The sequence below is a fragment of the Micropterus salmoides genome, unplaced genomic scaffold (genome assembly GCF_014851395.1).
Source record: "Micropterus salmoides isolate LMB-PRFRI ecotype aquatic unplaced genomic scaffold, ASM1485139v1 Ms_hic_scaffold_22, whole genome shotgun sequence".
Lineage (NCBI taxonomy): Eukaryota > Metazoa > Chordata > Actinopteri > Centrarchiformes > Centrarchidae > Micropterus > Micropterus salmoides.
Window position 1 is genome coordinate 8,924,857 of NW_024041373.1, and position 15,297 is coordinate 8,940,153.

Consider the following 15,297-nt stretch of genomic DNA (forward strand, 5'->3'; position numbering starts at 1 on the left):
CAAACATCAACCTCATGGTGGTGCTCGGGAAAAAGTCGGAGGATCAAAGTCATTAGGATTCATCTTCTAGGAAACATAAGTGTCTGTTATAAAAATGCCATGTCAATCCGATATTACCCCTGATTGATTTGGGGTGAAGTCATGTAGTGGCTGATTAAAAAATGAATGGCTTAAAATAAACATTGCCGTGCGACATTTATTCTCATATTAAACAATTAATTAACTTATATTCCATAAACCTCACCTTAACCTAAACCCTTCAAAAAATGTAATTTCAGGGACATCAGTCATTGCACTAGCAAAAACGCAGAAAACATTAGTAATAGTCTTCACTTTTTCACACACACATTTTTTCCCATGTATCAAAATAACTGCATATGCTGTGTAAACTCCACATCTGGTTTGTTCGATTCAGATGTGAGGCGTGTCTGTATGTACAGTATTCCAACCATATAATGAACACATGAGCCATGTAGTCCACCACTGCAGCACCACAGAGTATGCCTGGGCATGTAATAGCCTTTTGGAAATGCCACAGCTAAGAGGGAAAATATTTTGATGTTTGAGATGGCCGCACCTAATCATTCTTATGCAATGAGCCACGATAAATCCCAGGGATGAATGGGAGAGAATCACATTTAATTGCATTAGGGCTCAGGGGTGATACGATTAGCCTGTAAGCTGAGACGAGAGAAACCCAGCAGTGGAGATTTGGTAGCCTTTGACTGTGATGTCCAACCACCTCAGCTTTTCAACAGATGCATACCACTACATAAAATGCCTTAAAATTCACTTCCATTTCAATTTCATAAATTGACCCTCCTAAGTTTCAATTAGTAGGGTCAATTTATGAAATTGAAATGGAAGTGAATTCAGGGAAACTGAAAGGTTTTGCTTTTGTGTTTTTGTTGAATGAGATAAAAGCAAGCAAAAAACAGCTGTTTTGGATTTGTCTGCCAAGGGATAGTATCTCTTAATAACCGCTGAGTGTCAGTAAGCTCAGTCAACCTGGCTTGACCACAAGTTACAATTATCGTTGTTTAACCAGAAACAGTTGCGATATAGCTCTTGTCAAAACTACCAGACTCCCTTGACAAAAACAGTAATTTTACCGCTCTGGTTTACCACTGCCTTGATTGGTTAGTTTCTGTAATCGTGCGACTTTGGTGTTTTTAACCCTTTAAATCACCAAAGTCACACAATAACACAAACAAACAAAAACAACATAGTCACACAATAACTCAAATAAACAGACCGAGACAACGGTAGGCCAGCAACTCCTGTGTTCTGTGAGGTAGAATCATAGAGTCTGGTGGCTTTGACGCTTTAAAGCTGTCCTTGTGTCAACTGCTAACACACAAACAAACACAGAAAGGCATGGATATCCACTTGTAAAGGACAGAATTAGGTACTAATCTCAGAGTTCGCTTATGTTATTCCGGGCCCTTGGTGAACTAAGCTATGTCTGTAACGGTGCTCCAGTCATAGATTAACTACAAGGGCTTCAGCAGGACAGGTTCAGCCTACAAGACTGAGACTGCTTGGTCGGCTGTAAGCGGCTGCACCGTAATCATGCCAGAATGCCAGAAATCCATCAGTAATAAGGCTAAACGCAGGAGGATTTGCACTGTCACTTGTCCTAACAGTCTGGATGGTACTTGAATTGAAGTATGTAGGTCTGAGAAGTGAAGATGAGTCATACCACCATGTATACCCCTCATTAGAGAAGGATGGAAAGGACGTTGTGGCCTTATTACTGGGACTTATTCTGTTCCTATCCAACTTTGTGTGATTGGGATGCCTTTAGGGACAGCCAAGGAAAAAGTACAATTTGTCTTTTTACCTAAAGTGCCATGAGACATACCTGTGAAATATCATACTATATCACATGGGAGAATCATCTATTAAAAACAACAACTGTAGTCAGCATGGACAGCATGTAGCTACTGAATGAAAGGAAGCAAATGTCCTACTATTGTGACAGAATCAAATGAGCTATGAATTTTAAAATTTCACACCTTAGCTGCCAGTTTTCACACAACTCCCACATTCTTCTTCTCCTATTCAGAAACAAATACTCATCTAAGCTGTCTGAGGGCTCATTTTTAAATTGTAAACAAATAACTTGTTTACCAAAGGCTGGTCTTTTTGATCATAGAGTTGTCTCACTCAAAGGCTGAGCCAAATCACAATCAGTAAACACTAGTAAAACCCATTCAACCATTTGCAAATAAGTGTCTTTATTTAATATCTCGAAAAGTTGATTGTTTCATGATTATTTTCATTTATCAGCTGTGTGTTTCTGTACCTTTACAGGTGAAGCACTTGAGGTGGAAGTGCTTGTTCTGCACCCGCAGCACCTCGCCCTTACATGGCTCCCCACACTTGTAGCACTGAATCAGGGGCTTCTCTGTGGAGTGGTGGTGTGTGTTCTGCGCATGAGCCACTGCAAGAGAGGAGACATTAGCATTACCATTGAGCTGTGATGTTGATGAGTCATCGTGGTCGATGGAGTTGGCAGTCGGTGCAGTTTCTGTATGTTTCTTTTGTTGTTGTTGTTGTTGTTGTTGTGTTCATCTGAGGACACGCTCTGCACAAGCACCAGAGACAAAGACTAGCTGCCGAGAGCCTGTCAGTGCAAAAAAAACAACATTGAGCAGGTCAGCACAACTTGGGGTTCATGGCCCAGATAGGATCCCTAGAGAGTAACAACCTAAATATAGTCTGTCTTGATCAGTGGAGGATGGACAGTCGAAATGCTGAGGGGAACAGGGCTTGTAAAATGGCACACTAAAAGATATTGATCACATCTGTTTGGCAATTGAGTTTACTGTACTTTCATCTTCAAAGGAAAATATCAAGGGCCGTTTGCTGTCTAAGCCTAGCTTATGTTCCCAGTAAAGTTCTTGCAATGCATGCTATATATAGTTTCTTTTTGTCATGTTTAAAAGGTAAGTTTTAGTGTTTTTTAGCTTGAGATTACCTTTTGTCACATGCTAACAAAGACAACATGGAAGTGACAAATATGCTTTAAAGCTACAGATTTTGGGGGGCCTGTGAAGACTTCCATTCTTCCCTGTGGAAGTCAAGTGTTTGACAGTAAGCGGAGTCTGGCAACAAAAAACAGCCAAACAGGCTTGATGTTTGCTGTGATGGAATATCTCATTCTGTGCAAGTTGCAAGTGAGTGCATGGAAAAATAGCAGTCATCAAATATCTTCTTCTATTTCACTGCCTGTGTGCAGATAGAAGGAAAACAAGAATAAGTTCAAATTAAGGATGTGAGGTAGAAGAGCAACTTTGTCAGTCACAGCTACGCTAGCAGGTTTGTGAGGCTGTTCTTAGGCACGCACAGCTGTGCATGGATGTAAAGGCTAACATCAGCATGTTAATATGCTCACAAAGACAATGTTCACATTTGGTTGTTTAGCAGGTGTAATGTTTACGATCTTAGCAATCTTAGTTTAGTGTGTTATCATGTAATGTTAAAAAAAAAAGTACCATTAAACACAAAGTACAAGTCTGAATGACAAAATAAACAAAAAGAGAAATTAAAATTTTGATGTGATGATTACACTTTATGAAATGTAAAGGGATCACCAAGTGGTTACAGTTTATCCTGAGGGGAGTATCTGTACCAAATTTCATGGCAGTTCATCCAATAGTTGTTAAGATATTTTGGTCTGAACAACAATGCTAACCTTAAAGCCACGCTAGTGCAGCTAACGTAACTAAAAATGGCACTGAAATAATTAAACAAATAATAAAACAGACAAAGGAGTATATTAATAATCTCTTGTTAAAGTAAAATCTGTCTGGCACAATATGGTATCCAGCTCATCATACTCTATACCAAGCTGCTGGGCAGGACAGGTTTAAAAAAAAAAAAAATAAGTAAGGTACTGAAATAGCCTAACTTTGATGGCAAAATTGTAAAATTACTCAGGTTACACTAGCGTGCAGATCTTAATCTGGATGAAGATTTAGACATCACTTTCTTAATGTGATGTTTTGTGACAGACAGCTACCATAATTATACAACAGAGAAGCTATTATCAGCTTGCTTTATCTCTACAAGCAGTATCCAGTGTTTTCTTTAGATTCATGATATGCCAGTCTGTGGCCCTCCTCAGTAAAAAGTCTGGACATGTGCAGACATTAATCCAGCACTACTGTACTGTAAGTACTGCTGCAGTGCCGCACTGCACACAGTTTATCAGCTATTCTGAAACCAGCAGATTATTTCACATTCAGGAGCATTTACTTGCAAGGCAGCCTCTTTCTTTCATCCTCTCATTTCCTCTCTCTTTTTCAAACAAAGATGTACACACATACACACACACACACTAAGAATACACATGAAAGGATCTTTGCTCTTTCTGCTCTGCAGTGAATCATTAGTCTGCAAGGCTAAAATAAGACACCACCAAAGGCACTGAAATAGCATCATGACCAATCGATGGTCTACCAAAGAGAGACTTTACTCTGGATTATTGATGACTTGGCGTACCTTGCATCCCACTTCTACAGTATTGAGCGATGGTTTAATTGCAGTAAAGTCAAATCCGCATGAGAGACCAGTCTTCAGCACATCATTTTCTTAACGAGACACTTCTGCAGGCTTTGATTCATCTTCTAGTCTAAAATGCCCAATACGTATGGATACAATTCACAGAGCATCAGTCTATTCTTAATTTTTATTGAAAGGGAACTGAGAGAACATGTGAGTTGTGGGCAGTGGAAGAACAATGCGGGAGAAGAGGGATTGTAGGGTGGAGGATCTGTCTCTGTGGTGTCTCTGAAGTGATTACACACACAGCAGGACAATGAGTCATCTCTGGGTGAACCACACTACTGTGACAGTGAACTGAGTCTCAGCAACTCTGTGTGTGACATCGCACCTCCATAGAAGAACACAGGCCATCTGGGTAGCTACACTCAACAAAAATATCCAATGTAACAAGTCATTTTAAACCTCATGCACAATATTTATCCGGGATAGACTTTAAAGGAAAAAATCAAGTTTATCACAACTTGGTTCAAAAAAATGTTTTGGCCGTTATAATAACACTGTACTCATTAAAGTAATTTCTAAGATCTGGAAACAGACATCACTACAACAAAGTCCGACAGGGCAACACACATGAGCAGTCAGAAGATCAGATGTTTATCACTGACCACTCTATTTGGAGGTAAAACCAAAAGTGAGCACAAACAAAATGCTGATAATTACCTGTTAAATTGTGTGTAGCCATGACTACAGTGAGCACCGAAGGTCAAAGATGAACCAGGTATTTGGCCGGTAAATTGCGATGGACATTTATAATGGACAGTTTAGGTCGTTATTTTACCATTCCCCTTTGCCTTCTCTTTCAAATAAGTTTGGCTAAACTGAGAGTTTGTTTTCAACCTGCCCGAGAGTCTGACTGCTCATGTTTCTTGCCCCGTCTGTCAGGCATGCCGCCACATTCTCAGATCCCTGCAGTTAATTTGGTGAGTACAATGTTATTATATGAATGATGGAAAAAACTACAAAAAAATGTATGTCCTTCAAAACTGAGGAGAGAGACTTGTTTCCAGCATAGCTTCAAATTCAGAAACGTTAACACTTTTGAAATAAGACTAGATTTGGAGTCTTATTTCAGGCAACCTGTCTAACTCTCCTTTCAGCTCTTGTTTGGTCTCCACCATCTCCTGAGGTGAGTATCTGGCACTTTAGCTGCTAAATGCTCAACTATTTTCACCTACTATTAGCTAATTTTGTCTGTCATTTGATGCTTGCTAGGTTGGTAAAGAGGATTTTTAGAGCTTTTTTGCTAAAAACTGCTACGATGAGAATGAAATCAGTAAACCAATGTATTAAAGATGTGACACTAAAAAGCTCCATAGAGCTGAGGGGATCTGCAGACATGGTTATTTGTTCCTTTTTCTCTCCTTTCACAACACACATTCATTTTATCCAATGTTAATCTAAAAATATTGATTTGAGCAGCTTTAAAGTATGTACAATATATATATTTCAGTGGTTTGATGCCAACAGTCTCTCTCTGAGTTTATTTTGTCGACTTACTATTTTTAACATCATAGAGAGTCGTCAGCAGGGACAGAGCAGCATGGAAAAGTCAACACTGCTAACGTCATAACAAGTTGACAAAAATCCAAGACAGATGTTTGAAACCCATGCACAGAGCGTCTAAAAAATGAGGTTTGGATGGGAATCTATGAGCGCTTTGTTTTTCCTGCTTAACCCGCCTCTTTCACTGTAAAGTGCTGTATGTTTGCCTCAGTGGCTGCGTAGAGGGAGACTGTGGCAAAATCAAGCTGAGATGGGTACTCAACATGATGTTTCATAAAAATTAAGGAAGCCAACATAAAAAGGGCTGTAAAGTTTTCTGAAAGGATTCAAATCGAATCATTTATAGGATTTGTCTGGACATTAGGGAGAACTCTTTCAAATGTTTAGCAAGCCTCCCCACTTAGGACTCTATGTCTACAAAAGCATGACTTCAAGAAATTCAATAACATGGGATTTGAAATAAATCCATTACAGAGTTTTTAGGGTTTTTTGTCAAAGCAGCAAAATGGCTCCAGATTTGCTAGAATGTATATTATATAATGCTATAAATAAGTAAGAGCGCAGTACATGAAGCAACCTCAGCACCGAGAAACTCACTGTGAAATATACAGTAGTACAATTTTTCCGACTGCCGCTCACATTCCTCATTCTAGGCTGGATGTGTTGGCTGTGCTGACAGAGTGATCTGTCGTGCCTCATCACCAGGGGATAAAGTGACTGATATGAGCCTAAACACACAATGAACACACACACACACACACACACACACAACCATGGTGCTGAGGGAACAATAACCAGCAGAGCATCCCAAAGCCAGGCACAGAGGAAAGGGGGCTGTTCTCTCCACCTCTATGTCCCACCCACCCCCCTCCCATTTAAGTAGAGCCTAGCTGCGTTGGCAATAATAAAGGCTGCAGATGATACTCTGGAGGGAAGTGAAGAAGGCCATCTTGAATCCCCTGAGGACAGATTTCTCCATAGCACGTGCGCCAGCCATGCTGGTAAATAACAATACGGTGGGGTTATTGACAGAGAGTGCGGGATTTGCTCAGGAAGCTTCAGACATTGTTGCCTTCATTTCCTACCATAAACCCATAGGAATGTAAAGCCATAGTAGCGGTTTGGAAATGCACTGGGAAAGGGGGAATATAATTAAACAATAGATGAAAAGATCTAATAAAATATTCAGGAGCTAACTGCCTTTGTTACAGTAAGAGTCACAGACAGAAGAGTTTCCAGTACAGACAGCATCCCCAAAGGAGTGTGTGTGTGTGTGAGAGTGTGTGTGTGTGTGTGTGTGTCTGTACAGTATGCGTGCACGTGCCTTATTGTGTATGAGTGTATGTGTGTGACAAAGAGAGACAGAGGGACGGATGAAGAGACTGGCAAAAGCAGTCATCTCCACTCTTGGCCTCCATGCCAATACTTTTGGCCCCAGATGTGACTACTACCTAGGCAACAAAATACACAAGCACACACATGCGCATGCACACACATATACACACTTTTTATTCCCTTATCCATCCAATCGAACCAGTTTGGGATGTAATATTCCAAGGGTCTGACCCATAATGAATATCAAAGGGCACAAAATAGGCCTACCATGAAATCCCTATGCGTGATCAGATGAGTGTGTATGTGTGTGTGTTTAGGGGGAGGGTGTGCGGAGCTCTTCATCACCCAGACATAACAAGGAGCTCTTAACCCTCCCCTCCATAAATATGTATGGCTGTATCCACTGCCTCCCCGCCCCTCTGCCCCACCACCAGCGTCCCAGACAAAGCACTTCAAACACGGGCACAAATTTCCGCAGGGCGGGGGGCAGGCTATCAGCCTCAACCAGGCCCCCCAACCTTAAATAACTAATCCTCAGGGACCTGGGTTTGGAATAATGATCCGTTCTGAACGGTTAAACACCACAGTGCGGATCGTTTGTTGCTGAGTAGGTACACAATAATAAAAGTACACTGATAAACAGAGAGAGAGAGAAAGAGAGAGACTTCCAGTTCGCCACTTATCTGAGAGGAGACAATGGTGGCTTCATGAACTGCAGAAGCCATTGTGTTTGAGCTGATGAAAGCCTTGGCTCTTTGCCTCTGAATGACGGCCCATTATGGCCCCCACACTCCTGTGTCGTATTTCCTGTGATAACTGAACCGACCGATGCCAGACAGGGAGGATGTTTGTTGACTGGCGCAATGTATATGGCTATGTTCTCATGTCGCCCTTGTTGTTTTAGCCTGTATATTTTAGGTCATTGACTGTCTCTCCCCGGCTGACCACTTATCTCATCTGTATATTCTGGTCCTGTGTGCCAGCTGTACAAACTCTATGAGAGTGTGTGTTGCATTGATGTCTGTAAAAGGATTTAGCTCCTCTTTCAGGGGTTAGACACTAGCAAGCTTCAAAGATGAGGCACCACTGCAGTTGTCTGCAGCACTCTGCGAAATCACTTGAGGCAGCAACAGAGGCACATGACATTGGACTTTCGTGTCAAAAGTAAATGTTCAGATTGCGAATGCAGAGCGCTCTGGGAGTTGGTGGTTCACTGCACGAGGCAGGTCACGTATATGTGATGACCATCTGCGTTATATTGCATTAGAAGCCCCGCTGAGATGATCAGCGGGGCTTCTAATGCAATTTAACGCAGAGAGTGAAGAAAGGTAATCAATTCATCAACTCCTTGTGTAAATGTGCATAAATCTCAAAAGCACATGTAGATCAAGGTAAAAAAAAAAAGACGCAAAGAAGATGCTACCTTGGGTACACATAGCCACAATAAATTATATAAATAGGACAACCGCCTGCAAGCAGACAAAACGCTAACACTGCAATTGTTTTATTATGATTCATCATTCTGAGCATATGGTATAATTCAGTATTTGGTCAGCTGTGCATCCTGATGGTACAGAGCCCACCTGGCCTCAGACAGGTTGCATGATGTGATCCCTAGAGGATACACTTCGGTTGCAAAAGCAGTTCTGTTTAGAGGAATGAAAAACAAGAGGCCTCCAAATGTGGACGATAACCCCAGACTATCCTCCTGCCACCAACAAATCCCAATCCCGAGTTTGCAGGCGAGGTAGAGGGTTAAGTCTACGGAAAGCTTTCAGGGGGATTGTGGGAGATGAACATGTGGCAGCCAGAGGTTACGGGTGTTCTGCCAGAACGGGGGACTCGATGGCAAAGGCCTTTTTTCTTTGTGGCCAGTCCAATCCACATCAAGAGAACAGCTCCAGAGCCGGACGCCGCCTCCAGCCACCAGTGTGCTGTCAGATACATAAACAAACCTACACACTCATATCTGTCAAAAAAAAATCTGCAAACATGTTTTGTTGGTTTTCAGACATAAACTAAATATATCACATGCCCACACATAGGAGGCAAACTCTGTCTACACAAGCTGGAAGATGAACTCATAATGCATCTACTAAAACACAGGAGTGTTACATCAAGATGGTTAAGTTGAGACAGTATTAAGGGGCTCGGACGTTTAGGGACTTATTACTATAATTAATTACTTTCATATTCAGGTCCACTCCTGTTGGATTTAATGTGGAAAACAGCAATGTAATAGTTTGCTTTAAGTAATATTTATAAATTCATTAAAGTTAGTTACAAGTCTATGAATGAAACTTGAATGAAACAGGACATTTTTATTATAGAACATTGTGCCTATGTAGCTGCTCGCTGTGAGTCATACTGACAAACAATGGTCGACCTCACGACCACATGCCCAAGTAAATTGCCGGGAATGCTAATATCTCTGGAACATGCCCCCTGACTTCACTTTATTCATCCCACGCAGCTGGGCGACCTCACTTATAGGTGGAAACAGTCATCTTTTTGCTTTAACAGGACACTATGAATGAGGCCACAGCTGACAACAATGGAGTGTACCTTTTAGATGGTCACCATGGCAACGGCTGCAGACAGCGCGAGCGAGAGAGGTGGGGAGGGGAGAGAGAGACAGAGAGTGCAGGTCCATAGCTCTGCGCAGTGTGGATCCCTGTGTGCTCCACTTTTTCTCTCTACATGTTACCTTTTACTCAGCCTGCATGAAAAGACGGACTGATTTAACCCAGAACTATCTGCACATTATCACCCTGAACGTTTTACAATTGCCGTCAAGCCAGACGCTTTGCTCCAACATACATTTACATAAAGACTGACGGTGCCAAAAGAAGCCGACTCCAACCCAAGCATCAGCTGCTCGAGAGAGTTGAGAAGGGCGTAGCACGTTCTTTAACTAGAGAAAATTTGTTGATATGTTGCACATTTATATTGTGTCATTAGTCATGTTTCTTGCAAGCAACACCCACCCACATAAAGAGAACCATGTCCATGTTACTGTGACTATATCATATAGCCACACATCTTTAAAAAATCAAATCAAATCATAGACTAACAAAACAGCCAGACACAGACGTGCAAATCCAACTGGACATGCTACACACGCTGCATCCAGCACGACAAGCAAAACAAATATCCTTAAAACACACACACATAGACACACACACACTCTCCGACCACAACCGCTAGGATACCTTTTTCTTTGACCATGACCATTGGAATCCAGGTAAATCTGCACCAGAAAAGGCTTCGGGCATCGATCACCAGTAACAGAGGAGCTGCTAGTTCCTTTATTTAGTCAAGACTGAAGAGCAAACAAGAGAGCCGAGACACCACAGAGAGAGAGAGAGAGAGAGAGAGAGAGAGAGAGAGAGAGAGAGAGAGAGAGAGGGGTGTAGGCGCTACTAAGCTCTCCTCCCAAAAAACACCGCTACAGCGTGGGGTTTGCCTCCCAACTGCCTGTTTTCCTCCCATCCCTCTCCTCCTCTTCCTCTGCCCACTCCTCCTCCTCCTCCTCCTCCTCCTCCTCCCTCTCCCCCTCCTGTTCCCGCTCAGCCCCTCTGTTGTGTCAGCCGCCTCCTCAGTGCAGCAACCAGGTGGCTGCCGCTGCTGCTTCTATGTGACCAAAAACAGTAACCCCAAATCCCCAAAGCAGAACCCCGTAAGCTGGCAGACACTACAGCAATATTGCAAGAACACACACATTGCATGTTATTAAAGACACACATAAATGTAAAGACAAGCTGTGACACTGACTGTTAAGGCATAAGGACATCCTACATAAAGAAATCTCTATTTCTCTGTTATAACATTTTGTCCTCATAGCACATCAGTTAAACTTCTGTTGTAAACTGTGTGGTATGATGTGAACTTATGAAGATAAACTCTATTCCAGGTGTAAAAAGTTCACCAAACAGATTTTTTTTGGAACAATCCTTTACTAAATCATTGTACTGAATAACACACACTTCAACAAAGACTTTGTGTCACTATGACAAGGCAGCAGGCAGCGAATAATTTTTCTTTTCAGTACAGTAATAAGCCTGCTGCGCTGAAAGATTGGTTCAGTTTAACAGAAATTAGTGTATTTGACAAACTGACTTAAAAGCCATAAAAACATTTTTTTTTTTTAAAGCCAACAGAATGAAAGACTTTCATGACGGTAACTGTAGGTAGTTATAGCACCAAGCACCAAACTGAATCATTGAAATTAAATCAAAGATGTATTATAAACATCCACAGTGTTAAAAAAAAATTGCCAGATGATAAGCACTTTTTGAGAATATTATCTATAGTACATTATTAAGAATGGTAGAAAATAAAACAATATATTTAATCAGATCCAATCAACACTGTATGCAGTAAAGCTAAGCTCACCTTGAGTAACAGCCTAAGTTGGTAATAATCGCACAACTTCCAGCAGGGCATGTTCTGTATGGGGACTTCACACGAGGGCAAGAAGGGCCATTTGAGGTTAAGGGTTGGACTTAATGTGATCTCTAGCATGAGCTTTGTATTAATATCTTTAGTGGATCCTCTGGAATCCAATTACAAGAGCACAGGAGAGCACAATCCTGGCTGAGCCTGGCGAACACACCGGTTCTTTTTTTATCTGCCACCGACATGACCATTTCAAAGATTGACATTTCTTGCCAACTCTAACAAAACAAAACTGAGAGAAACACTTTTTGTACGTAATATGTTGCTTTGTGTATTTTGGTGCTTGGAATATCACACATTTACAAAAAGCATGGAATTATTCACAAATAGTATTTCACTCGAGCCTGACTATATAACCAGTACAGTGCTCCACAATATAATGTAATGTTAAAATTTCTTAATTGCGTCCTGCGATGCAAATAAAAATCCATTGGGACATAGCATTACGTTACATTACATTTTGCTGACGCTTTTATCCAAAGTGACTTACAACTGCCTGGGTCTCCCACACCAAAGTCATGTGTCTTATCCTCTGTCCCATCCCCACCCAAATCCGGGGGACCAATCCAGTGTTTGCAGACACTTCAATGTGTGAGCTAAAGGAAATAGGATTTCAGAAGTAACTCAGTGACGTCACACCAGCAGCAACTGGGGACCACTGATCCATCTATCCCATGCTGGAGCCTCACTGTGTGGCTAGAGGGGGGAGGGATAGTTTTGCATCAGCACCACCTCTGTTATTGCTGATGCAGGCAGCCCATTATGCATTCAGAACGCATTCATCCACTGCAGTGTCAACTGTGCCACCTGCTGGATACCCAACAACGTGCATCAGCTTCCACAGGGGCGTTTTCTTCTCACCGGGCGATGGCGACATGCCAGTGAGGTAAAAATAGTTAGTGAACGTTTCTCCAACACTCCACCCTTTTTTAAATGCAACACTAAGATGGCTGTTATTGTGTCTTCTCATAATGCATTAATGGACCTATTATAATCTTGCCTCTTTTAATTATCTCTGTTGTAGGTGCTGGATTATTCATGCTATATAAGGCTGGCCAAGAGAGTTTCCTGATTAACAAAGCCTATTATGCATGGATGAAAGGTTTCTACTGTATTTGGCTCACCTGTGGGTGATCCATGTCAGACTGTCCATTAATAACCAGGGAACTTTACACTGCGCCGCCCTCACATCAGTGATCACTGTTACCATGTAGCACATGCATTTCATAGACAGTAATAAATGCCATTTACAGTTGTAGACTATTGCCTTGAGTAAGTAAAGCCAGACCAGCCTTATACCTCAAGAGGTCACATTTACAGTAAACAGTGGTTCATGTACATATATTACACAGTTATCCCTGGGATCAAAGCTAGGACTGCAGAATGCCAGACAACTACACACACACACACACACACACACAAACAAATGCATACAGAGCATGCAAGTGCCAACATTTAAGCTATACACTCTTTGCACTGAATGACGATCTGCAGACACGTAGCATGACAGAAAATACTAACAACCAGGATGAACCCCTCAGCTCTTTTGGAGCATAGACAGACCATCCTATCTATCTCTGGATAATGACAAGCACTTCACCAGCTTGTTTCTATTTTAAAATGTTACAAAACAGTTAGAACCTTCTGAACAACAATGCTGTGCAACCAGGTTCACTTCTTCAAAGTGGATTTCACTCATGCCACATTAACATTCCTGTGTTGGAGCCACCCTGAACACACATAATTATGTTTTCACTACAACTTTTCGTTCTTTTTGTAAGTATTACGACAATTTACAAAACATCTTGTCAATATACAGTCCACAGGAATCTTGGGTTGCTTTATGTAGTTTCTTTGAGGTATCATCAATCACATGGTGACCTCTGGATAACATCACGCTCAACCAGTGAAATAATGCAGCATTGTTTACAGTGTGGAAACAGTGAACACGATGTTTCTGCTTTGGTAGATTGATGGTTCAGAAAAGTCATGAAAGAATTTTTCCAGTCCAAGAAAATTGGATTTTAGCTCTCACTGAAGAAATTAAATGGCTAACATAGGCCTTGATCTTTGATCTAGGGTCAGTTTGCAAAGAAATCCTTCCTTGAACCTGGGCTATTAGTCATAATCAAACTATAACTATAAAACAGAAGGAGTTGCTGCTGTCTGGGGTATTTGCAAAAAAGTAAGTGCCAAGCAATGATAATTTTACTACTGTGCCTGGCACACAGCCAGAGAATACATAAGGTCTGCAAATCTCGATTTGTCTTCATGCCCATGTTGTAATCCTGATGTAAGCCACCATGTCACTTCCTCATGTACTGTTGCTTGGCAAAATGCAGCAGGTCTGCCCTTGCATATGGGTTTGCATTATATAACTATGGAGATGGACAGTAATTAATCTTTCTGAGTTTTTCAACATTTGCAGTAACCCTTTTTGGCATCTGGGAGTTATGGTTGCATAACTCGTGCACAGGTCAGATGTGAGGGGTAATCGCTCACTGCCATCCAATTAAAATGAAGTAATCACTGAGCAACAACTTATCAAGTCCATTTCAGACGCCTACTTGTGCACAAAGAGTACAAACAGTACAAAGAGTAGTCAAACTGCAATACATGACTAAAACCACAGCCCCTCGTGGTATCAACAAACAACAGTTGAAGAGGGGAAAAGCAGATGACTGAAATAATTAATAAAATTAAATGTAACTTCAATCAAAAATGTCTAAAAGTAGAACAATTTACTTAAACATTGCAATAGTGCATTATATCCATGCACTATTGCAATGTGTATTGTAATGGTCAATTTTATTACTCATTGATTAAGCAAGCATCATTAAACTGATGTTACATTTACAAGTATGCCACAGCTAGGATGTGCGGCTGTACTGGGAAGTGGGTGAATGAATGTTTCAAATAGACTGATCTAGATACAGCTTTTCTCCTGCCCTACCTGTAGCGACATCGTTCAGCTTCTCACTCAGATAATATTCATTTGGGTCAAGGTAGGGCAGCTGCTCCATGTATTGTTTAGGAATGAGGTACAGGACCTCAGCCACATGCCCATCTTCGATGATGGACATGCGCTTGACCGAGCTCTTGCGTTTCACCCGGACACGGTCGACATTGTGGCTGCGGCTGGAGCTGCAGAGCTTGCCCAGGCTGTTGAGATTGGGCAAAGTGGGCATGGTGCCCTGCTGCCCTTCAACGGTCCCACAGAGAGGGGTGAAATACTACAGGTAGGCGTCGTCCAGTGTTGGGTTCAGACCCGCTCTAAAATCCAATAACTTTTGGACATCAAGAACGTGGGGTGTTCATAGAGGCACAAAAACGAAACAAAGAAGCCAGAGACTGAGGGACAACTTCACAGCAGCACATCATAAAATCATGGCAATATCCAGTGAGGCCACCGGAAGACTCTCCTCCTGT

At 41.6% G+C, this 15,297-nt stretch overlaps 1 protein-coding gene across 13 annotated transcripts in view; it reads right to left on the reverse strand.

The window, feature by feature from the left end:
* The window catches only part of LOC119917724 (actin-binding LIM protein 1-like), a 38,146-nt gene that overhangs the window by 17,736 nt on the left and 5,113 nt on the right, over positions 1–15,297 (reverse strand). For 2 of the 13 annotated variants that reach the window (XM_038738149.1, XM_038738145.1), the window contains exons 1-2: positions 14,822–14,965; positions 2,309–2,446 (exon numbers count right to left, since the gene is read on the reverse strand). In XM_038738149.1, the coding sequence (XP_038594077.1) occupies positions 2,309–2,446; positions 14,822–14,951 (268 nt within the window). In that variant the 5' untranslated portion in view covers positions 14,952–14,965. Of the gene's footprint in view, positions 1–2,308; positions 2,447–10,622; positions 10,773–14,821; positions 15,072–15,297 lie in introns of those variants that run through there. The other 11 variants (XM_038738154.1, XM_038738147.1, XM_038738148.1 and 8 more) reach the window with 9 other exon arrangements.